Below are 24,481 nucleotides of genomic sequence, written 5' to 3'. Positions count from 1 at the left end.
AAAAATCGAAATGCACTCATGGTTCACATTAACATTAATGAGCAGCTACCCTATTTATTATACTACAGCTTAGCTGTTCTACCTAAGGCCAAATTGCTAGACAATAGAGTGCCTGTCTTACATAATTCTTTTCAAGCCTAGTACTTTGCATAATGCATTGATATGACTTTTTAAAAATTGCTAGCTAAGTGCCTGACACAAGGTCAGATGGATAAAGGGTCTAAGCCTGGCCATCAAATAATTTGTCAGAAATAATATGGTTATGTGTCTGAGTCCTCTAGGGATCGTTCAGAAACACTTCTGCATGTATATGTGGCAACTGAACACAGTTCTGGTTCCCCCATATCCCTCATTATTCAAATAGATCTGTTTGCTTTGTAAAGCAAGAAACCCAAACATCCAAATGTATGATATTGTCTAGAAACTTTACAGTTTTAGTATGACTTCTGCTTTTTTTTTTTTTTAGTGATTAATTTATTTTCCCTTCAATCCTCTTTCTTCGTCTATCAAAGGCCTTAGCAAGACTTTCCTGTGCGTTTAAGACAGAAAACCAAACCCGCCAGGTGGTTTGTGACCTTGGAAACCCAATGAAGGCTGGAACTCAAGTAAGACATTTTAATTAAATGGGTCTCTTTTGTTCTTTCATAGAGATTAGCATATTTTTCTGTGGGTTTGTCCACAGTCATTTGTTTGATTGTTTTTTATTTATGTTTTGATTATGGTGGGTCTCTGTTGCTGCACGTGGCCCTCTCCAGTCGTGAGCAGAGGCCACTCCTTTCTGTGGTGCTCGGACTTCTCCCTGCAGTGGCTTCTCCTGTCGCGGAGCTTGGGCTCCAGTAGCTGCAGCACGTGGGAGAAGTAGTTGTGGCTCGTGGGCTCTGGAGCATGGGCTCGGCAGTTGTGGTGCATAGCTGCTCTGTAGCATATGGGATCTTCCGGGACCTGGGATTGAACTGGTATCACCTACATTGCAAGGCAGATTCTCAACCATTGGACCACCAGGGAAGTCCCATAGTAATTGTTTTTTTTTTTTTTTTTTAAATAAAAACTTCAAAATAGTATTTCAGTTGGTTTTGATTTAGAATGTAACGATTATTAGAGCTTAGTTTTGATTAAGATACCAGAGTAGTGAGTTGTGCTATTACCTGTATTCAGTAAGCTCCTCTTTGCCTTCAGTTTGGTGAATGGATGAGAATATGGTTTAAACTAAGGATAGATTGTAACTTTGATGTTTTAAACTGATGCTTTAATGCATCCTCAAAGCTACTCTGACAAATACCGAGACTGTTGTTATTAGGTGAGTTAGAGTGATCTCATTAATTGGGGCTTCCGTGGTGGCTCAGACTATAAAGAATCTGCCTGCAATGCAGGTAGGCCCAAGTCCTATCCCTGGGTTGGGAATATCCCCTGGAGAAGGGAATGGCTACCCACTCCAGTATTCTTCCTTGCAGAATTCCATGGACAGAGGAGCCTGGTGAGCTACAGTCCGTAGGGTAACAAAGAGTCAGACACGACTGAATGACTAACACTTTCACTTCACACTTTATTAACATGAAACCTGTAAGGTCATCCCATTAGGATCAAACTGCACATTGGTTGGATCAGACTTCTCTTTAGGTGGTGGAGAAGGGAGCCCAGAAGCTTGAGAAGAAGCACTCACTGGATTGCTTCCCAAATCTTCTAAAAAAGGAGACAAAATATACCTTTTTGAATTGTTAGTATCAAGGGGGAAAAAAGCAGTATATTTCTTGTTACCTTTTCAGTAGAATTTAATTTATTAATAATGACACATCAGTTCAGTTCAGTTCAGTCACTCAGTCATGTCCGTCTCTTTGCGACCCCATGAATCGCAGCACGCCAGGCCTCCCTGTCCATCACCAACTCCCGGAGTTAACCCAAACTCATGTCCACTGAGTCGGTGATGCCATCCAGCCATCTCATCCTATGTCATCCCCTTCTCCTCTCGCCCCCAATCCCTCCCAGCGTCAGTCTTTTCCAATGAGTCAACTCTTCGCATGAGGTGGCCACAGTACTGGAGTTTCAGCTTTAGCATCATTCCTTCCAAAGAACACCCAGGACTGATCTCCTTTAGGATGGACTGGTTGGATCTCCTTACAGTCCAAGGGACTCTCAAGAGTCTTCTCCAACACCACAGTTCAAAAACATCAATTTTTCGGCACTCAGCCCTTTTCACAGTCCAACTCTCACATCCATACATGACCACTGGAAAAACCATAGCCTTGACTAGACAGACCTCTGTTGGCAAAGTAATATCTCTGCTTTTGAATATGCTATCTAGGTTGGTCATAACTTTCCTTCCAAGGAGTAAGTGTCTTTTAATTTCATGGCTGCAGTCATCATCTGTAGTGATTTTGGAGCTCCCCAAAATAAAGTCTGACACTGTTTCCACTGTTTGCCCATCTATTTCCCATGAAGTGATGGGACCAGATGCCATGATCTTCGTTTTCTGAATGTTGAGCTTTAAGCCAACTTTTTCACTCTCCTCTTTCACTTTCATCAAGAGGCTTTTGAGTTCCTCTTCACTTTCTGCCATAAGGGTGGTGTCATCTGCATATCTGAGGTTATTGATATTTCTCCCGGCAGTCTTGATTCCAGCCTGTGCTTCTTCCAGCCCAGTGTTTCTCATGATGTACTCTGCATATAAGTTAAATAGGCAGGGTGACAATATATAGCCTTGACGTACTCCTTTTCCTATTTGGAACCAGTCTGTTGTTCCATGTCCAGTTCTAACTGTTGCTTCCCGACCTGCATATAGGTTTCTCAAGAGGCAGATCAGGTGGTCTGGTATTCCCATCTCTTTCAGAATTTTCCACAGTTTATTGTGATCCACACAGTCAAAGGCTTTGGCATAATCAATAAAGCAGAAATAGATGTTTTTCTGGAACTCTCTTAGAAGATCTGTGATAATTGCTACTCAGCCGCTCAGTCATATCTGACTCTTTGCTACCCCATGGACTGCAGCATGCCGGGCTTCCCTGTCCTTCACTATCTCCTGGAGTTTACTCAAACTCATGTCCATTGAGTCACTGATGCCATCCAACCATCTCGTCCTCTATCGTCCCCTTTTCCTCCTGCCTTGAGCCTTTCCCAGCATCAGGGTCTTTTCTAATGAGTCGGCCCTTCACATCAGGTGGCCAAAGTATTAGAGCTTCAGCTTTAGCATCAGTCCTTCCAATGAATATTCAGGGCTGATTTCCTTTAGGATTGACTGGTTTGGTCTCCTTGCTGTCCAAGGGACTCTGGAGTCTTCTCTAGCACTTCTCTAGTTCAAAAGTAGCAATTCTTAGGTGCTCAGCCGCCTTCATGGCCCAACTCTCGCATCCGTACATGATTCCTGGAAAAACTGTAGCTTTGACAATAGGGACCTTTGTCGGCAAAGTGATGTCTCTGATTTTTTAATATACTGTCTAGGTTTGTCATAGCTTTTCTTCCAGGAAGCAAGTGTCTTAATTTCATGGTTGCAGTCATTGTCTGAGTTGATTTTGGCACCCAAGGAAATAAAGTCTATTACTGTTTCCATTTTTGTCTCATCTGTTTGCCATGAAGTGATGGGACTGGATGCGATCTTGATTCCAATCTGAGCTTCATCCAGCCTGGCATTATCTGTGATAATATGGGACTGCAAATTCCATATCTACCCTTACAGACAGTGTCCTATTAGGTGTTTTTAAGGGTACAGCCTTTCAATGACTAGTAAACAAGTCCTAGAGATCTAATGTGCGGTATATGATTATAGACAAGAGTATGGTGTCAAACTTGTGAGAGATTAGATCTTAATTCTTCCGACCACAAATAAAGAAGTTATAATTTTGTAATGTGACAGAGTTACAGTTATTGCTGCAATGGTAATCATTTAATGTATGAAATCAACATGTTGTATATCTTAACTTTACACAGTGTTGTGTGTCAAATATTAATATATTTCAATAAAAAATAAATATTCCATATTCCTTTAAATATATTTTTCCCTTAAAAGTCATAATTATTTCTAGATGTATGGTCTCTTGGGGAAGATGGCTTGAACATAGTCCTCAGTTACATTTCAAAGTTGTGTTTAATGCAGTGTTTTATTAAGAAGTGAACGTGCCTTTTATTTTCTCATACACTCATTCTCTCTGACTTTCTTACTCCCTGTGTATTCAGGAAAGATAATTCCAGGTTAATTCTTACGGCCGGCTCCAGGCTTTGTAAAGTGAGAGGTGGTTTCATGAAGTCCCCTGGAAGGGCCACTTTTAGATGTCTTTTATATGACTTCCAAGAAGCCTGCTTTCTCTAACTTTGTAGCTCAGTTGTTTTCTTTAAAATAACAATTTTCTGCCCGCAGAAGTTAAGATGTTTGTTACTGATGGACTTGTGGGTGGTGTAGAGAAATTCGGCTTCTGGCCCTACTTCTCTCCTTTTTAGTCAGGCTCTCTGAGTCTTGTAAACCATCTATTTCTTCCTGCTCTATTAAAACAAGTTCAGGTATTAGCTTCCTGTCACTAAATCTTGTGCATAACTACTGTACTTTCATTGGATCAGTGGTTCCTCTTGCATTTTTCAGAAAGTTAATATTAGTTGACATTATAAGGAGCTAATAAGTTAATATTATAAGGAGATATGATTAATCATTGTTGTTAAACAGGCTCCATTATGGATCGGTCTGAGTGTCTTAATAGAAGATCAGACTTAGGGCTTCCCTGGTGGCTCACTGGTAAAGAATCTGCCTGTAATGCAGGAGACACAGACGCGGTTCGATTGCTGGGTCAAGAAGATCCTATGGAGAAGGGCATGGCAGCTCACTCCATTACTCTTGCCTGGAGAATTCCACGGACATAGGACCCTGGCATTCTACAGTCCATGGGGTCGCAGAGGGTCGGACATGACTGAAGTGACTGAACAGCTTCTACAGTCCATGGGGTCGCAGAGGGTCGGACATGACAGAAGTGACTGAACAGCAGCAGCAGCAGCAGGCTTAGTTATTTTTGCGAGAGTACTTTCAGTTTTAAGTTCAGAAAAACCCTGTGTTAGACCATTCTTTTTTCTTTGGACATTGGATTTGAAATTTCACTTGTTTGACATGTTTCTGACTAACATTAACCTTCTCTTCCTCCTTTAGCTCTTAGCTGGTCTCCGTTTCAGTGTGCACCAGCAATCAGAGATGGATACGTCTGTGAAATTTGATTTACAAATTCAAAGGTGTGAAGACAACTTTTTTCTGTCTATAATAACTTTTGAGGAAATAGCGTTTGTTATAAATATATTTTGCAGTATACTTAAGTATTATGGAATAAGGTAGACTAAAATTTTAGTACTTAGTTTTCAAATTTTAAGACCAATATTTATATGATAAGAATAATTTTATTATTTTTGAGTTTTAAGACAAAAATAAAAGTTAAATAAAACTCATCTTCTTAGAATTAAATGCTAATGAAAATAATTATTTTGTGCACTTTGTCATTTCTTTATTGCTTTTCATTTGTTCACTTTTAGTTTCACTGCCTTTGCCTCTGTATGATTTTGATGATAATTATGCTCATCAATAAATTCAGTCCTAAATTTATTTTTTTTCTTTTTCAGCTCCAATCTTTTTGATAAAGTAAGCCCGGTTGTATCTTACAAAGTTGACCTTGCTGTTTTAGCTGCTGTTGAGATAAGAGGGTCAGTATGATTACCCAGTTGAGTATCTTATTCTCATGATTTAAACTACTTTAAAAAGTAGTTACTTTTTTTTTACATTAAAAAAATTATTTATTTTTTAATTGAAGGATAATTACTGTACAGAATTTTGTGGTTTTCTGCCAAATATCAACATGAATCAGCCATAGGCATAGATATGTCCAGGGCTTCCCTGGTGGCTCAGACGGTAAAGAATCCGTCTGCAATATGGGAGACCTGGGCTCAATCCCTGGGTTGGGAAGAATCCCCTGGAGGAGGACATGGCAACCCACTCTAGTGTTCTTGCTTGGAGAATCCTCATGGACAGAGGAGCCTGGCAGGCTACAGTGGGTCAGACACAACTGAGCGACTAAACGCAGCACATAACTCATGTCCAAGTCTTAGGCCGCCTAACTTCTTTTGGATAGTGTATGTTCTTATTCCTACAGAAGCTAGAACTATAGCTTCTGTAGGAATAAGAAGGCTCTGGGTTTATTCCAAAGCCCCAAATATTTATTTGCTAATTCTCTGGTAATAAACCAGACATGGCAAAAGCAGCATAAAGTAAATTTATTGAACTTTTATGCAGAAATGTTTGCCTATTACCAATTCATCTGTTACACTGGATTCAGTAAAGAAGAGTTTGTATGTCCAGCTGTGCATGTACACATACAAGTATAATTTTTCTTGTCTTTGGTGTTTTTTTAAAAATTCTGATTTTATTCATTTGGATACTAGGTACTTTTGAAAATGAACTGACCATATCATTTTGATATTCATGGTAGGTTTTCTTTGGTCATTGTTTAGAGTCTCAAGTCCTGATCATATCTTTCTTCCGATTCCAAATTGGAAGTACAAAGAGAACCCTGAGACTGAAGAAGATGTTGGGCCAGTTGTTCAGCACATCTATGAGGTTTGCGTTGGATTTAATTGATACCTGGTAGAGAGACAACAGAGGGAGGAACAGATAGGCTGCTTTTAAAAAACAAGTCCAAAGAACAAAAAGAAAACAAATCTATGTAACTTTTATGTGAACTCTGCATAGTTTAATTTTGTACCAGAGATTTCTTAGAATTTTTTCCCCATTCTGAAGCTCATTACCATTAGACAAGTAACTTCAAGTGGTAAAAGAAAGCTGTTTATACAAACTGTTGTTTAAAACCAATTAGTTGTACTTGGGTAAAAGGAATAGGTCGATGAGTAAAATTTTGATTCTGTGGGAAGAAACTTTTCTATGCCACTTCTCAGTAACTTTCTCATGTTTTCCTCTTTTGTTTATATTCTTATCCTAACACATACTGCCCTATTCGGAGGCAGATGTTGAGTTTGATTCTTTTGCATATTAATGATCATGATGTAATATTAGAGTCACTATGGAAACTCTGCTGTTAGTCAAATGCTGTTGCTTTAGGATTCCTAAAGATGATGTAGGGGACGGATTATAGATTTTTGCCCAGAGTATTTACATTTTTTTTTTCCTCATTAGCTGAGAAACAACGGTCCGAGTTCATTCAGCAAGGCAATGCTACATCTTCAGTGGCCTTACAAATATAACAATAACACCTTGTTGTACATCCTTCAATATGATATTGATGGGCCAATGAACTGCACTTCAGATATGGAGATTAACCCTTTGAGAATTAAGGTAATATGCTTCATAGCAGCCATTTATTATGCTGATGTTTTATTGCTTTTCTTTCTAAATCTATAAAAGAAATGCATAAAATAAAGCAATTGTTTTAGTAATAAATCCATTCTGCAAAAATATTTTAGTTCATAACCAGTATGCTATGGATTAGATTGTTTATTTGTGTAATGAGTAAGGATGAATTCTATGACGTTCTACTGAACCATTTGTTTATGTAGTATTTAGTGAGCCTCTGGAGATATTCTTAAGTGATCCAGTTTGACTTTGGTTTCATCACAGAGTGGTTTTATCCACATGTGATATTATATCAAGGATGTTTGGATGTCCAAATTTTTGTCTTTGGGTTAAGATGTAACATTTTACTCTTGGCTTTTTTGACTTGACCTAGAAAATCTCATTTTATGGAATTCCATTTACTTTTAGGTATAGTCCTCTCCATCCTAGCATGTATCTTTGGATAGGAAGCTGTTGCAGTTGGGAAAAAGGAGGGTTAAGAAAACAAAACAAAAAAATGTATACTCTTGACACACATCACAGATGTACACTGAAATTTCTGACTGTTTTGTATATTTTATCAGTTTCTCCTCTCACTATGCAAGGGGAGAAAATGATGGCTAGGCAGAGGTAATTTTTCCCCACATATTAAGGACTCATCTTTATTTTCTGTGCTTAGTGTTAGCCATATAGTAAGTGGTGAATTTTCTATCATACCAAATTTTTAGTGGCTTTGTATTTTAATCACGTGTAACAGTTTATGTCAAAATTTTTATGCAAAATATTTTCCATTGTTATTTACCACCAGTTTATTAATGTAATCCTAGATCTCAAATTCACAAACAAGTGAAAAGAATGATACAGTTGGTGGGCAAGGCGACCGGAACCATCTCATCACGAAGCGGGATCTCACCCTCAATGAAGGAGATGTTCACACTTTGGTAAGTGCCATTCCAACAACAAGCACTTTAAATGTTTTTAAAATAAGTGATTATAGAACTGATGCCAAAGAACATTTCAAAAATAACAACAGCTGTGCTGGAAAGAGCTATATATTTTAATACCATTCACTCCTCTTACTTTCCTCTTCCTAACTGGATTAACACCACATTTTATTCAAAGGATCTGTCTTTATAGATTGCTAATAAAAATGTTTTATATTCTAACTTATTTTTCTGACTGCACTCCTTTAACTGACCTCTTTCTCCGTCTCATTCTAATCTTTGCAACTTATGTGCAGTACTGTAGAAAAAACCCAGAAGGCCTCAACAAAAATGTGAGAATAATTAACATTATGATCATCTTTTGTTGAGTCAGCCTAATGACTACAATATTATAGAGAGGTTTGTCACTCCAGTCCTTAAAATTTAATGTGTTAAAAGATGTTAAAATTTAACAGCTGCAAACCACAGCTAGCAGAGCACCTGGTATAGTGTTTCTGTTCACTTGCAATCACCAGTTACCTTCATATCTCCTAATTCCATGGTTCTTCTTAGCTCTCTTTCAGTTTAACTGCTCAGTGGTTTTTGGGCACATTAAGCACTTCCTCCGTAATGAAACATTCCTGTCTTACTTCTAGAGCACTACTCTCTTGGTTGTCTTCCTACCACAACTCTCGACTGTTTACTCTCCATATCTAGGCTTTTAAGCTCCCGAGAGGATTTTCAGGGCTCAGATTTCTTGCTGATCCACTTCCAGTCATTCATTAGATCTATGTGGTCCAGTTTTGTAAATAGCAGCCGCATTTCAGGTATTCATTGGCCACGTGTGGCTAGTGGCTACCACTTAGAGAAGTGCAGGTATATCCACACTGATGATTTCTGTCACTGTAGAGGTTATATCCCGCAGTTCCATGTGAGATGACCTTAATCATTCTCAGGGCTATTAAGTACTGTTTCTGTGTAGATGACTTTGATTTATATTTCCAACCCAATCCTCTGCATTGAACTCCAGACTCTTATTATCCAGCTATCTACTGGAACTCTTCTTAAATAGGAATCTTACACTTAATGCTGAGAATATACCCTTGAGTTTTCCCAACGCTAATCTTTTTGTGATGTCGCACGTTTTAGTAAATACCAGCTCGTATCTCTGTCCAAAACATGGGCGTTGTGCTTGACTCTTTTTTTTTCTCTCAAACTTCATATCTGACATATCAGCAAATTCTGTCATTATCTACTTTCACAACACACAGAAAGTGACCCCTTGTTGCCATCTGTATACTGCCACAATCTAACCCAGGCCACCTTCCTCTTGCACTTGAACTGTTATTGCCAAACCTCCCGTTAGACTCCATGTTTCTGCCCTTATCCCCATGACAGTGTATTTGCCACATAGGAGCCACAGTGACTCTTTTTAAAAATTGGTCAAGTCATGTCACTCCCAAGGACTTCCCTATAGCTCAGACAGTAAAAAAATCTACCTGCAATGCAGGAGACCCAGATTCGATCCCTGGGTCGGGAAGATCCCCTGGAGAAGGGAATGGCAGCCCACTCCAGTATTCTTGCCTGGAGAATGCCATGGACAGAGGAGCCTGGTGGGCTACAGTCTGTGGGATTGCAAAGAGTCAGGTATGACTGAGCAATGAACACTACTACTGTGTCTTCCCATCTAACTCAGGAGAAAACCAGAGCCTAAAAAGCCTTCAAGGCAAACAGGATCTGGGTCCTTCTGCCTTGCTGCCTGCATTTCCTCTCCTTACTCTGCTCTTCCCATTTTGGTCACCTTGCTTTTCATTGAACAGACAGCCCCAAGCCTGTTTCTACGTCCTAATTTTGAAAATTGCTCTCCTCCTAAAATGCTCTTCGCCCAACTCTCTCTGTGGCTTACTCCCCCATCTCCTGCTGTTCTTAAGTGGCAGATTGGACTTGCCTGACCAACCCATGTGAATTCGAAGTTACCTTCTACCTTCATCCCACTTTCGATCCTGTTCTTTCTGGCCTCGTACAGAATCACATTTTTAAAATATTTGAGATAAAACTTAGATAAAATTTGCCATTTTACCCATTTTAAAATACATGATTTAGTAATCTCTAGTGTATTCACAACACTGTACATTATCTAACTCCAAAACGTTTTCATCACTTCAAAAAGAAACACTATGCACTAAGCAGCCAACTGCCTTCTTGCCTACCACCTGTCTCTGGAGACCACTATCTGCTTGCTCGCTCTGAGGATTCATCTGTTTTGAACATATCCTATCAACGAAATCATATAAAATGTGGCCTCTTGTGTTTGGCTTCTTTGACTTAGCATAGTGTTTTTGAGGTTCATCGTGAAGCATGCATTAGTACTTCAGTCGTTTTGTGGCTGGATAATATTCCATTCTGTGGATAATACCACATTTTGTTTATGCATTCATCAGTTGATGAGTGTTTGTGTTGTTTCCGGTTTTTGCTATTTTGAATAGTGCCACTGTAAACGTTTGTGTGAATATATATTTTAATTTTTTTGAGAATAAATCTAGGGGTCCAGTTGCTGTGTCATATGGTCATACAGCCAAACTTGATTTAACTTTTGAAGAACTGCAAAACTGTTTTCCAAAGTGGTTGTACCATTTTACATTCCCAACCAGCAGTATAAGAGGGTCCCAATTTCTCCACATTCTTGCCTTCACTTGCTATTGCCTTCAAAGAAATTTATTTTGTAGTCCTCCTTATTGGAGTGAAGTAGTACCTCATTGTAGTTTTATTTGGATTTCCTAATGGTGCTGAGCATTTTTTCATTTCTGTATCTTCTTTTGAGGAATCTCTATGCAAACCGCTTACCCATATTTAAATGGGGTTGTTTGCTTTTTCTTGTTGAGTTGTGAAGTGTTCTAGATGCTACCCTGCAGATGTTTTCTCTCATTCTGTAAATTGTCTTTTTACTTTCTTGATAGTAGCCTTTGATGCAAAAAAGCTTTTAAATTTGAAGAAGTCCAAATTTCTCAAGTATACTTTTTTTGTGTGTTGCTTATATTTTTACTGTCATATTTTAAAAACCATTTTCTACCCCAGAGTCCTGGAGATTTACACCTAAATTTTCTGGTTTTCTGAGTTCTATAATCTTAGCTCTTACTTTTATATCTCTGATCCATACAGAATTAATTTTTGTATATGGTGTGAAATAGAAGCCCAGATTCATTCTTCTGCATGTGGTTTTCCAATTCTTGCAACATCATTTGTTGGAAAGACCTAGCTCTTCCCTTTAAATGGTCCTGACTCCCTTGTTGAAAATGAATTGACTGTAAATATATGGGTTTATTTCTTGACTCTTAATTTTGTCCCATTGATCTACACATGTATCCTAATGTCAGTATCAAAATTTTTTGATTATTGTTTTTCTGCAGTAAGTTTTGAAGTTGAGGGGTGTGAGCGCCCCCTGCACAGTATTTCTTCTTTTTTAAGAGCGTTTTGGCTGGTTGTTGGTGGTGGTGGTTTAGTCGCTAACTCATGTCCGACTCTTGTGACCCCATGGACTGTAGCCTGCCTCGCTTCTCTGTCCATGGGATTCTCCAGGCAAGAATACTGGAGTGGGTTGCCATTTCTTTCTTTGGGGACTCTTCCCAGCCCCAGGAATTGAACCCAGGTCTCCTGCCTTGTAGGCAGATTCTTTACCGACTGAGCTACAAGGGAAGCCCTGGCTAGTTGGGGTTCCTGGCAATTCCATGTGAATTTTAGGACCAGCTTGCCCATTTCTATAAAAACACTTGGTGAAATTTTGATAGCAGTTTTATTAGCTCTGTCACTTTGAGAGTATTGCTATTTTGATGTTAAGTCTTTCAGTCCTTGAATATGAGCTATCTTCTTTATTTCAAAAATATTTTGTAGTTTTCCATGTACAAATCTTACACTTCCTTGGTTAAGTAACTTCTATATATTTTATTCTTTTTGAATTCTGTTTAAAATAGAATTTAAATTTTTTTTTCATTTTATTTTTGATTGACAGTTTATATAAAAATAATTCACATTTGTATACTGATCTTGTGTTCTGTACCTTTTCTATACTTGTTTATTAGCTTTAGTAGTTTTATTTTGGGTTCTTTAAAGTTTTCTGTAAGTATTCTATCATCTGAATAGAGATAGTTTTACTTTTTTCTTTCTGATCTGGATACCTTTTTTTAAATTTTTTTTTCTTGCTTAATTGCACTGGTGAGAACCTTCTGAACAGTGTAGAGTAGAAGTATCATGAATGGACATTGTCATACAGTTCCTAATCTTATGGGAAAAGCATCCATTCTTTCACCAGTAAGTATGGTATTAGCTGTGCGCTTTTCATAGATACCTTTTATCAGGTCAGAGGAGTTTGCTTCTAATTCTATCATCAACCGGAGGGGTCAGTTACTGGATAGCACTGTTGTGAGGTGTATGCATATGACATTACAGTTTATGTCTAATGCAGGTTGACCAGCATATAAAAGGTGGTGAATATTTGTTACTTCTGTCTGCCTTCAAGTTACCGTTAAAAACGTCAAATGTGGCAAAGACCATCAGCATGCCACTTGATTTCTACAGATGTGACATGGAATAACTATTAAAGATTCACCCCATTTCTCTTTCTTTTCCACAGGCATATTGTGATCTGATTTTCATGTCTTACTGAAATAACCATGCTCTGGGTTCTTTAGAATGTTAAATTCTAGCTATAAAAGTAAATATTTTAATATTATAAAGTTTATCCTTCCATAACAAATCACAGTAAAACCAATCCCTTCATAACAAGAAACATTCATAGGTTCAGCTGTTAGCCTGCTCATTTTAAACGTTATTGCTGTAAGGCAAAAGAATCTAGATCTCTTTAGCTTTCGTATAAAACAAGACAAATGTCTAACTTTTATATGTTGAAGAGATGATGGAATGATCTTTTCTTTTAAGTAAGTAATTTTTTTGGCAGGGTTGTGGAATTGCTGAATGCTTGAAGATTGTCTGCCAGGTGGGGCGACTAGACAGAGGAAAGAGTGCAATCCTGTATGTGAGGTCTCTCCTGTGGACCGAGACCTTTATGAATGTAAGTGGGGAAAGGCGGCATTCAGCAAATTTATCCACTTTTTCAAAGAAATAAAAAAGGCCTGACATCTAGAAAATCATCTTATTGTTATTCCCATATAGAAGGAAAACCAGAATCATTCATATTCTTTGAAGTCATCTGCTTCATTTAATGTCATAGAGTTTCCTTATAAAAACCTTCCAATTGAGGACATCTTCAACTCCACATTGGTAAGTCATTGATTTTGGGAAATGAAATAAGTGCATTCAGTTAAATACTGTAGTTGTTTTTATTTTAAGTATTAGCAGTTAGCTATTTTCGTAAAGTAATTGAGTTATTTGAATGGATTATAACTTAGTTTAATACTATTTTACTCCCCCATCCCAGAATTATTAAAGGTAGACTTTAGCATCTTATTGTGTGTAATATACTTAGCATATACTGAATTTCATGTGGGAAAATTTGGGGAATCTCTCTCCACAAAGTTAGAAAGTTGGAAATTAACTGCAGTAAGTGAGGGCATTTTATAGATGATTAATTTGAGGATTAAAATGAAACCAATGCATCATAAAGTGGGTGGTCAGATTATTTAAAAAATCATTTCAGAGACAGAAGTTAACCTGAAGTTGAGAGTTTCATGTGTGTATATGCTATTGATGCCAGATATGTAATGATACTATGTACTTATACTAGAAATGTACTTATACTAGAAATGTACTTATACTAGAAAATGTACTTATGTATAAGAAATGTACTTATACATATGTACTCATATGTATAAGAAATGTACTTATACTAGAAAATAATGTCAGTAACATTAACTTAAAATGCAGTGTATATTCAGATATTTGTTGAATAACTCAGTGAACTATTTTTAAGACTCAAGAACTGTTTCTCCTCAACAGGTCACCACAAATGTCACCTGGGGCATTCAGCCGGCACCCATGCCTGTACCTGTGTGGGTGATCATTTTAGCTGTTCTAGCAGGATTGTTGTTACTGGCTGTTTTAGTTTTTGTAATGTACAGGGTAAGTGATGGACTTAGGAAGAGAGGGAGGGAGGGGAAGCAGAAGAAAAGAAGAAGGGAGAGAAGAAAAAAGGGAGAGAAAAAAGGGAGGGACAGAGGAGTTGGACATTTAATAATGAGGTATGATGAGCACTCCTTATTGTTTGAAGGAAGAAAAGTTGAACTAAGTACCATGTTAAATTTTCTTGGCCATATTATGGCCACTCAGAATACTTTCTGTATTCTTCATTGATGTAGCAGTGATGTTATTTCTTCTTCTTTTTTTTTTTTTAACTGACAGATGGGCTTTTTTAAGCGTGTACGGCCACCTCAAGAAGAACAAGAAAGGGAACAGCTTCAGCCTCATGAAAATGGTGAAGGAAACTCAGAAACTTAACTGTAATTTTTAAGTTACGCTACATCCTGATCCATTAGAAGTTCCAACTTCAGTTTAGATTTTAATTTCCTTCCTGAGGAATAAAATTCCAAGACCGTACTGCTGATGGTGCCCATTGGTGTTAACCACAAAGTGAGAGCAATATTTGTCATCCTTTTCATTATGATTAAGTTCATACATACATTTAATACCCCTACTGACTTGTGTTTTTAGGTATTTAAATAATAACATTTCAAGTGATAGGTCTTCTTCAGTGTACATAAGATAGTGCCTGAGTTACCACTTTATCTAAAATAGTACCTCCTACAATTACTGTTTCTGATTTTGTATGTTGGATTTTGTTTGTCTTTTTTGTTGTTTTAAAGCAATCCAAATTTGGACCTTAGGATCCACATCTTTTGTGCAGATATATGATGTTAATACATGTTACACTACACTTGAGTTTTCAAGCTAACTTCATAGCTGTATAAACTTGGATTTTAATATTACCTATATGGTAGGACTTTTAAAAAAAGAAAAACGCATGATCCCATCAAAACTCTTTCTTGTAACTGCAAAGGTACAGATTTTTGTTTTAATGTGAAAATTGAGTACATGCTATTAAACTTGTATTTATATTTTTATCCACAGTCCATTTGATTACATTTTATTTTGTATAAGTTTAAATTCTATTTCAAATCCTTTAAGTCAACTTATACTAAAAAATTAGTTTTTCCTGGTAGCTCAGCAGTAAAGAATCTACCTGCAATGCAGTAGATGCGGGTTTCATCCCCGCGTCAGGAAGATTCCCTGGAGGAGGGCATGGCAACCCACTCCAGTATTGGAGTTCTCTTGCCTGGAAAATTCCATGGATAGAGGAGCCTGGCAGGCTACAGTCCATGGCGTCACAAAGAGTTGGACTTGACTGAGCGACTAATACACACACAAGTTATATTTCAAATCCTTTAAGTCAACTTATACTAAAAATTAGTTTTATAATCAAAATTGCCTCTTTTACGTAATTGTTTAATTTCTGCTAAACATCATGATGCTTGAAGTTAGATGGAATTGGAAATTGTTTCCAAAGTATATTCTATTGCATTAGTCTGGCTGTAGACAATACCAGGAAAAAAAAAAAAAGCATTTAAATTAAAAGGCTATGTAGTTCTTTGACAGAGTTGCTTATTGAATAGTTTGTTCTTAGATTAGAGCAAGAGTTTTTAAGTTGGGATTAATTTATTTTCCTCCTATATATGTATTTTTCCTTATATTTTCAAAACTGTTATTGAGAATGTGTCAAGATCATTGAGAAAACTTTACAGTTTATAAGAACGTGCACTCAACCTCTGAATCCCACAAGAAATGCTAAGGTAGCTCACTGGTTTACTTCTAGCAATAGCATGATGCTACTCACATGGATATTACCTCAGTTGAAACCAGGTATAACATGTAAAACCAGTCTCAGCTATCATAATAACTTCTTAGAGGTTATTTTATAGGCAATTCAAGTTATTGGAAACCTTTTAAAATTTTCTTAGTTTTATTAATATGAACTACTTTTCTAGGATTTTTAAATAAAAGCTGTACAGGTGGCAAGTTGTAGTTTTTTAAGTCTGTAGGGTGATGAATCTTACTAGAAGATTATGTGAATTATTCACAGTTCCTCCAGGCCTGGGGATAACTGTTAATTATACCTATTTTTGTGTAATTACATCATATTGTGCATTAGAAATTGAGAGTTCAATAGCTTTTTAACTACTGCCTTCATTAGGTGATGATAAATATTTCCCTTAGATAATTGAATATTTTTCCATGTTTTAAAAATAATTGAAATTTTCTTGCCATGGCTTGTGTTATAACTCCCTACACAAGTGGCTAAACTAGAATACATTCATAAAATAGAGGCATATGTAGGTGAGTTGTACAAACAAGTTAGAACATTGACAAGACCCTATATTTAGCTTTAGTGATTTTCAAAATTGGTGTTATAATATAGATTTTACTAGTAGCTTAAAAGATCGTAGGTAGTCATACACAATAAGTACTTTTGTTACCAATAAATTTAAAGTTTTTTAAATAAAAATTTTTTTATCATAGGGCCTGCCCCAAGACAGTTGCTAAGTTGGTCTAGAACAGCATTTACCTCACCTGTTTTCCCATCTATTAGCGGTCATTCCTGGAAATATCTGTTGGATAGAAAGTCACTCTTTCAAAAAGTTAAATGTTACTATTTGCTTTTGCACAATCTGTTCCTTTTATGGCCTCTTCTCTCAAGATATAATCTTTTATGAGCGATTGAAGGAGGAGCCAAGATAGCTCAGTTGGGAGAGCATTAGACTAGAGGAGACTGAAGGGTCTTGTCATGAAAATTAACATGTTTTAAATTGCTCTTATGAACTGTAATTTAAAGCAATAGTATTTTCTTTTTTAAAAAAAATTTTATCTCTACAAAAATATGGTAGTCTAGACTTTGAAGACTAAAAACCTAGTCTTTGAAGAAAATATTTGGCAAAATGTTGGGATTAAAGTAACGTAAATGTTTGGTTAAAATGTCAAAAAATAATCACTGCTGTATTTGTGATTTATTGAGAACTGAAAGCTGTTTTGACTGTAAAATTCTTATAATCTGGTTCAGTTTAAGAAATCACATATCGCTGGAGTTGGGAATATCATAAAATATATGATATTGGTAAGAAATTGATTATGTTGTTGATTTCTTATGTAGGCATTTATTTCAGACTTAATATTTTGCGAAACATTTGTGTGAGGGATGCTCTTTCCTTTTCTTCCCTTTACCTTTCTGTTGTAATTAGTGATTATTATAATTCTGATTAAGTTCTTAATACTGAGTTGTAAAACAGTTAATCAAAATATTAGTGCCACAATTCTACATGTTTTGAAACTAATTATTCATAGTAAATTCTCATTAATACTTTATATAAAGAGAAAATTCAAGTGTTAGAGGCTCTACTGACTTCTTTAAGAGGATGTGAAAGGTTTCTGATAGTGAATCATAACCCTAAGAGAGATGTATGTGGCAAAAGTATAGTGTATAATAAGATCAGCGGGTTTTTTATAAGGCATACAGTCTGTAAATTGATAGATGTCCCTGTGTTACAGAATGTAGTGTTGAGCTTGCAAAGAATAAGCCATTCTTGGAATATTTGTGTACAACTGTTGCTTATCTCAGTATCACTGTGTTAGTGCTCTTGGATAGCTTATATATGCGATAGCTTGATTAATAAGAAAAATACAAAATTTGAAAATTGAATATAAGATCAAAAATAGAGAATGAAATGATGTAGTGCTCAGTGTTGTAGAGAGTATTTCTTTTAACTTGTTGGTAGGCTAGTGTGGCCAATGAACGTATCATGTAGCATGCATGTATGCTTGTATTTCATTGTAATTTCTCATACATAATGAATTTTTTGGCAGAGGTACTGAATCTTTGATTTTTTTTTGCTGTTGTTCTTCTCAAGTGCAATATAACAATGTAACCAAACCTAGATATTTCGAAGTCTAATTTAGTAAACCTAATCTAAAAGAATTTATTAGTATTTTTGTAAGCAGGAAGGAAGGATTCTGAGATGGATATATGAATGAAGTTATTTGCCCCTAAAAGGTCATTCTACCCTTTATTCATTCTACACTTTATTTCAGGCTGGACGTGAACTGTTCCCTGCTAGTTTTGAAACACTTTACAGTATCTTAAAGTTACTTGGAAGTTGTGTATATCAATTAATTTCCTACCTAGGTAACATAGAAAGTCATTTTCTTTCTTTAGCTCTCTTGTGATCACCCACATTGGGTGAGGCATAAAATGAGTGTGTTCTAAAATTTATGATTTGCTAACTTGATTTGAGTTAGTGAAAACTGGTACAGTGTTCTTCTTATTAGTTTCCAATGTGTAACTTGTGTCTGTTCAATAAACTTGAGCATGTGGTGCCACTTTTGTGCGTGGATGTTCTATTTTCCTTCTGTGATGTTGCTTTTTTTTAATCACAGGAGCCAGCAACAATGCACTAAAAGGATGACCTCAAAGAGGTGGCACATCTCTTTAAAAGTCCCAATTCTTAGCAGTGTTAGTTGGGAGGTGGAGGTTGACATACATACACTATTGACACTGTGTATAAAATAGATCACTAATGAGAACTTACTGTATAGCTTAGAGAACTCTACTCAGTGCTCTGTGGTGACGTAAATGGGAAGGAAATCCAAAAAAGGAGGGGTATATGTAAACATATAGCTGATTCACTTTGCTGTACAGCAGAAACTAATGCAACATTGTAAAGTAACTATATTCCAATAAAAATTCATAAAAAATTGAAATTTATCTACCTGCCTATCAACTTTCTGTAATAAACATGTATGTTCAAGTAAGAAAAATTTTGATTTGTTGATTTAATCAACCAAGTTATCAAACAGTCAGTGTTGGGCCTTGTGGCAGGAACTGGAAATATAGCTGTGAACAAGATGGCCCTGGTCTTGTGGAACCTATACTAGCGAGGATACAGGCAAGAAAATATCCATTTTATGTAATAAGAGTCCTAAGGGGAAAGAAGAGGTGTTGTGAAAGTTCATAGCAGGGGTTCCTAATCAAAGCTAAGGATATCAGGCAAAGTAGCCTCAAGAAAGTAATACATAAGCTAACCTTCAGTGTCTGTGGGGGCTTGTCAGTTAAAGACATGAGGGAGTAGAGGTCTAGGCAGAGGAAATAAGTATCTTCAACCCAAATAGTTCAGTTCTAGCTCAAGGGAATAAAATACACCCTTCCCTTCCCTTCTCTCCTCCCAAGAACCCCCATCTCTGTGCATAGTCAAAGGGTATATTGTAAAGAGCTTTGTCAATTTGTTGGGGATTTTGGATATTTTGCTAAGAGCAATAGTGAAGTACCAGGAGATCTTAAGCAGGGAAGAATTATTATATAGAATATGTATGGTATTATACTCTTTCTGATGGCTCCTGCAGTATGTTTATAAAAACAAAGTTCTAACATTAGTGATTACATTATATATGAGAGTTGGACCATAAAGAAGGCTGAGCACTGGAGAAGTGATGCTTTTGAATTGTACTGGAGAAGACTCTTGAGAGTCTCTTGGACTGCAAGATCAAACCAGTCAATCCTAAAGGATATCAACCCTGAATATTCATTGCAAGGACTGTTGCTGAAGCTCCAATACTTTGGCCACCTGATGCAAAGAGCCAACTCTGGAAAAGACCCTGATGCTGGGAAAGATTGAAGACAAAGGGAGAAGGGGGTGGCAGAGGATGAGATGGTTAGATAGCATCACTGACTCAACGGACATGAATTTGAGCAAACTCCAAGAGAGAGGAAGATAGAGGAGCCTGGTGTGCTGCAGTCTATGGGGTTGCAGAGTCGGACATGACTTAGTGACTGAATAACACCATAAACATGAACAGTATCATGGATTAAGAATTGAAAATAATTTCCTAGATTAACTAGCACCTTCCATCCATTTGTAAAACACACTGGCTGGCAGGTATAGTACATACAGTTGGCAGGACACCCCTTTGTCAGCATCTACTTGGTTTTGTCCCCATCAGTTGGCCTGTATGTATGCTGAAAGTCAGTTATGTTTGTTTACACAATTTTTTTTTTTGGTAGTTCTATGTGTTACATGGAATGGATGAAATATAAATTTAAAGTATATTTTTCTATGAAAAAAAAGTGGGTGAGGAAATTGTAAAATTGGAGAGAAATTACAAATAGAAAGATTTGGCATTCAAACTGCTTGACAAGAGCTTTTAAGAACTTCCACTTAGCCGAAAACTTCAAGTAATAGGCATTCATTGTAATTGTGGTTTACTACTTCAAACTCTTGGGGTTTGGTTAAAAAAAAAAATTATTGACCCTATATCAAAAGGTTGGTAAGTGAATATATGTTTCTTTTAAAATATGTTTTAAATATATTGATTTTGTCTCTTGACCTACTTTTTTGATTCACCAACTACTAGCCCTGATTGCATCAAATAATACGGCTTTTGTATATTGCACAAAAATAAAGCATAAACTATGCGTAATGGAGCATTTAAAAGTCATTTAAAAACCATCTTGATTAATCTTATTTCTTCAAATAGTCTGTAGTATTGAAGGGTTTCACACCCATCCTCCTCCACTGGTGGCTGTGAAATCAGCAACTTTACCTCTGGAAGGTCACCAGAAAATTACTAGAGCTAATCAATATAGTAAAGTTGCAGGATATAAAAATCAACACACAGAAATCCCTTGCATTCCTATACACTAATAATGAGAAAATAGAAAAATTAAGGAAACAATTCCATTCACCATTGCAATGAAAAGAATAAAATACTTAGGAATATATCTACCTAAAGAAATTAAAGACCTAAGAAACTAAAGACCTATATATAGAAAACTATAAAACACTGGTGAAAGAAATCAAAGAGGACACTAATAGATGGAGAAATATACCATGTTCATGGATCAGAAGAATCAATATAGTGAAAATGAGTATACTATCCAAAGCAATCTATAGATTCAGTGCAATCCCTATCAAGCTACCAACTGTATTTTTCACAGAGCTAGAACAAATAATTTCACAATTTGTATGGAAATACAAAAAAAAACCTCGAATAGCCAAAGCAATCTTGAGAAAGAAGAAAGGAACTGGAGGAATCAACCTGCCTGACTTCAGGCTCTACTACAAAGCCACAGTCATCAAGACAGTATGGTACTGGCACAAAGACAGAAATATAGACCAATGGAACAAAATAGCCCAGAGATAAATCCACACACCTATGGACACCTTATCTTTGATAAAGGAGGCAAGAATATACAATGGATTAAAGATAATCTCTTTAACAAGTGGTGCTGGGAAAACTGGTCAACCACTTGTAAAAGAATGAAACTAGAACACTTTCTAACACCATACACAAAAATAAACTCAAGATGGATTAACGATCTAAACGTAAGACCAGAAACTATAAAACTCCTAGAGGAGAGAACATAGGCAAAACACTCTTTGACATAAATCACAGCAGGATCCTCTATGACCCATCTCCCAGAATATTGGAGAGAAAAGCAAAAATAAACAAACGGGACCTAATTAAAAGCTTTTGCACAACAAAGGAAACTATAAGCAAGGTGAAAAGACAGCCTTCAGAATGGGAGAAAATAATATCAAATGAAGCAACTGACAAAGGACTAATCTCAAAAATACACAAGCAACACCTGCAGCTCAATTCCAGAAAAATAAACGACCCAATCAAAAAATGGGCCAAAGAACTAAACAGACATTTCTCCAAAGAAGACATACAGATGGCTAAGAAACACATGAAAAGATGCTCAACATCACTCATCAGAGAAATGCAAATCAAAACCACAATAAGGTACCATTTCACGCTAGTCAGAATGGCTGCTATCCAAAAGTCTACAAGCAATAAATGCTGGAGAGGGTGTGGAGAAGAGGGAACCTTCTTACACTGTTGGTGGGAATGCAAACTAGTACAGCCACTATGGAGAACAGTGTGGAGATTCCTTAAAAAACTGGAGATAGAACTGCCTTATGACCCAGCAGTCCCACTACTGGGCATACACACTGAGGAAACCAGAATTGAAAGAGACAGATGTACCCCAGTGTTCATCGCAGCACTGTTTCTAATAGCCAGGGCATGGAAGCAACCTAGATATCCATCAGCAGATGAATGGATAAGAAAGCAGTGGTACATATACACAATGGAGTATTAGCCATTAAAAAGAATCCATTTTAATCAGTTGTAATGAGGTGGATGAAACTGAAGCCTATTACACAGAGTGAAGTAAGCCAGAAAGAAAAACACCAATACATGGAATTTAGAAAGATGGTAACGATAACCCTGTATGCAAGACAGCAAAAGAGACACAGATATATATAGCAGTCTTTTGGACTCTGTGGGAGAGGGAGAGGGTGGGATGATTTGGGAGAATGGCATTGAAACATGTATAATATCATATATGAAATGAATCGCCAGTCCAGGTTCCATGCATGATACTGGATGCTTGGGGCTGGTGCACTGGGACAACCTAGAGGGATGGTATAGGGAGGGTGGTGGGAGGGGGGTTCAGGATGGGGAACATGTGTATACCCGTGGCGGATTCATGTTGATGTATGGCAAAACCAATACAATATTGTAAAGTAATTAACCTCCAATTAAAAAAATTTATATTAAAAATAAAGATGACTGCCACCATAAGGCAGGATGACAGAAAATTCTGGCAACATTCCTTTCCTTCTGATCTGCTAATCAGGATTCTGGAGCCATTTCCATTTTATTCCTTTTTTCTCTCCAAGAGCAGAGTTAAGTTGGGAAGAAAATGCAACACAAACAGCTTGATGAACCTAATTAAAGACTGCATTCAAGCCTCACCTCACCCCCTAATAGCTCCTGCTCATACAGGTGAGGCAAAGCCACGATGGAATAGTGATATTTAGTGTGAGGGCCCTCATTTTGGCGTTTCTCTTCTAAAAATTATGTAGGCCATTCAGTTTATTTTTTCTAAAAATCACTAAGAAACAATGTAAACTCATTTGAAGTTTCAAGCAGTGCAGAAAGGTAAAGGCACATATTAGTATAGCCTTGGGCAAGACAGTTGCCACTCTGATCTTCAGTGTTTCCATTTACTAAACAGGATGTTGTTGTTCATCACTAAGTTATGTCCGACTTTTTGCAACCTCATGGACTGCATCACGCCAGGCTCCTCTGTCCTCCACTATTTCCTGGAGTTTGCTCAAACTTGAGTCTATCGAGTCAGTGATACCATCCAACTATCTAATCCAACTATCTAATCCTCGGTCACCCCCTTCTCTCCTTGCCCTTAATCCTTCCCAGCATCAGTCTTTTCCAAAAGAAAAGGAAAATGAGAGCTAATTTGTAGGACTGCTCTAAGAATATACGATAACGTGTATAGAATGCCTATTATTTTTTATGGAACTAGTTTCATATCTTTGACCAAAGAAGAATTTTCCACTAGTGAGAAATTTGTTCTTTTCCAGCATGTTGGGAAAATTGGGAGGAACACAAAAGAGTGGTGAGTGTGGAAAGGGACTGTCCGGTCAGCCAGATCAGCTGAATCTAGTATGAGGGTAAAGGAAGTGATGTCATAGATCACATTTACATTATATGATGAGATATTCCAGAGGTACTCCAAATACAGAGACTACAGCTGACCAAGCCATGGCTTACCACCGATTCTGTATATGTCTTAAGCAGCCAAAATCTCAGTTTGGCAATTTGAATCACACCGCACATACCTCACTTCTCCATACCAATCAACCATGTCTGCTGATTCTAGCCCTACATACTGAATCTCCCACTCTTTTTCTACACCTTTCCAGTCTCACTAGACTGGTATTTTCTCACTGGCTTTCGCAAACACCACTGGCCTCCTCTCCACCAATCTACTCCTCTAAAATCCATCTTCCATACTGATAGCATAGTGATCCTTTGAAACAGACTGGCAGCAAGTCTCTTCCCTGATTAATTTCTTTCAATATTTCATAATCATTTGCAGTATAAATTTCAGTTTCCTTATGTAACATCCAAGGTTAATGTTGTTCAGTCACTTAAGTCGTGTCTGACTCTGTGACCCCATGAACTGCACACGCCAGGCTTCACTATGAGTTTGCTCAAACTCATGTCCATTGAGTTAGTGATGGCCATTCAGCCATCTCATCCTCTGTTGCCCCCTTCTCCACTTGCCCTCGATTTTTCCCAGCATCACAGTCTTTCCAATGAGTCGACTCTTTCATCAGGTGGCCAAGGTATTGGAGCTTCAACTTCAGCATCAGTCCTTCCAGTGACTCCATGGTTGATT

At 37.1% G+C, this 24,481-nt stretch overlaps 1 protein-coding gene across 2 annotated transcripts in view; it reads left to right on the top strand.

Annotated features, from left to right (window-relative positions):
- The window catches only part of ITGAV (integrin subunit alpha V), a 108,870-nt gene extending 90,273 nt beyond the window's left edge, over positions 1-18,597 (top strand). For both annotated transcript variants that reach the window (XM_061433378.1, XM_061433388.1), the window contains exons 21-30: positions 513-605; positions 5,120-5,199; positions 5,581-5,661; positions 6,466-6,571; positions 7,145-7,303; positions 8,128-8,241; positions 13,175-13,288; positions 13,390-13,497; positions 14,173-14,295; positions 14,575-18,597. In XM_061433378.1, coding sequence (XP_061289362.1) covers positions 513-605; positions 5,120-5,199; positions 5,581-5,661; positions 6,466-6,571; positions 7,145-7,303; positions 8,128-8,241; positions 13,175-13,288; positions 13,390-13,497; positions 14,173-14,295; positions 14,575-14,670 — 1,074 coding nt within the window. In that variant the 3' untranslated portion in view covers positions 14,671-18,597. The remainder of the gene's footprint in view (positions 1-512; positions 606-5,119; positions 5,200-5,580; positions 5,662-6,465; positions 6,572-7,144; positions 7,304-8,127; positions 8,242-13,174; positions 13,289-13,389; positions 13,498-14,172; positions 14,296-14,574) is intronic.
- The last annotated feature ends 5,884 nt before the right edge of the window (positions 18,598-24,481 follow it).

The sequence above is a fragment of the Bos javanicus genome, chromosome 2, assembly GCF_032452875.1.
Source record: "Bos javanicus breed banteng chromosome 2, ARS-OSU_banteng_1.0, whole genome shotgun sequence".
Classification (NCBI taxonomy): Eukaryota; Metazoa; Chordata; class Mammalia; order Artiodactyla; family Bovidae; genus Bos; species Bos javanicus.
The sequence above is the reverse complement of the archived record's forward strand: the minus strand, read 5'-3'. Positions and strand labels throughout refer to the sequence as shown.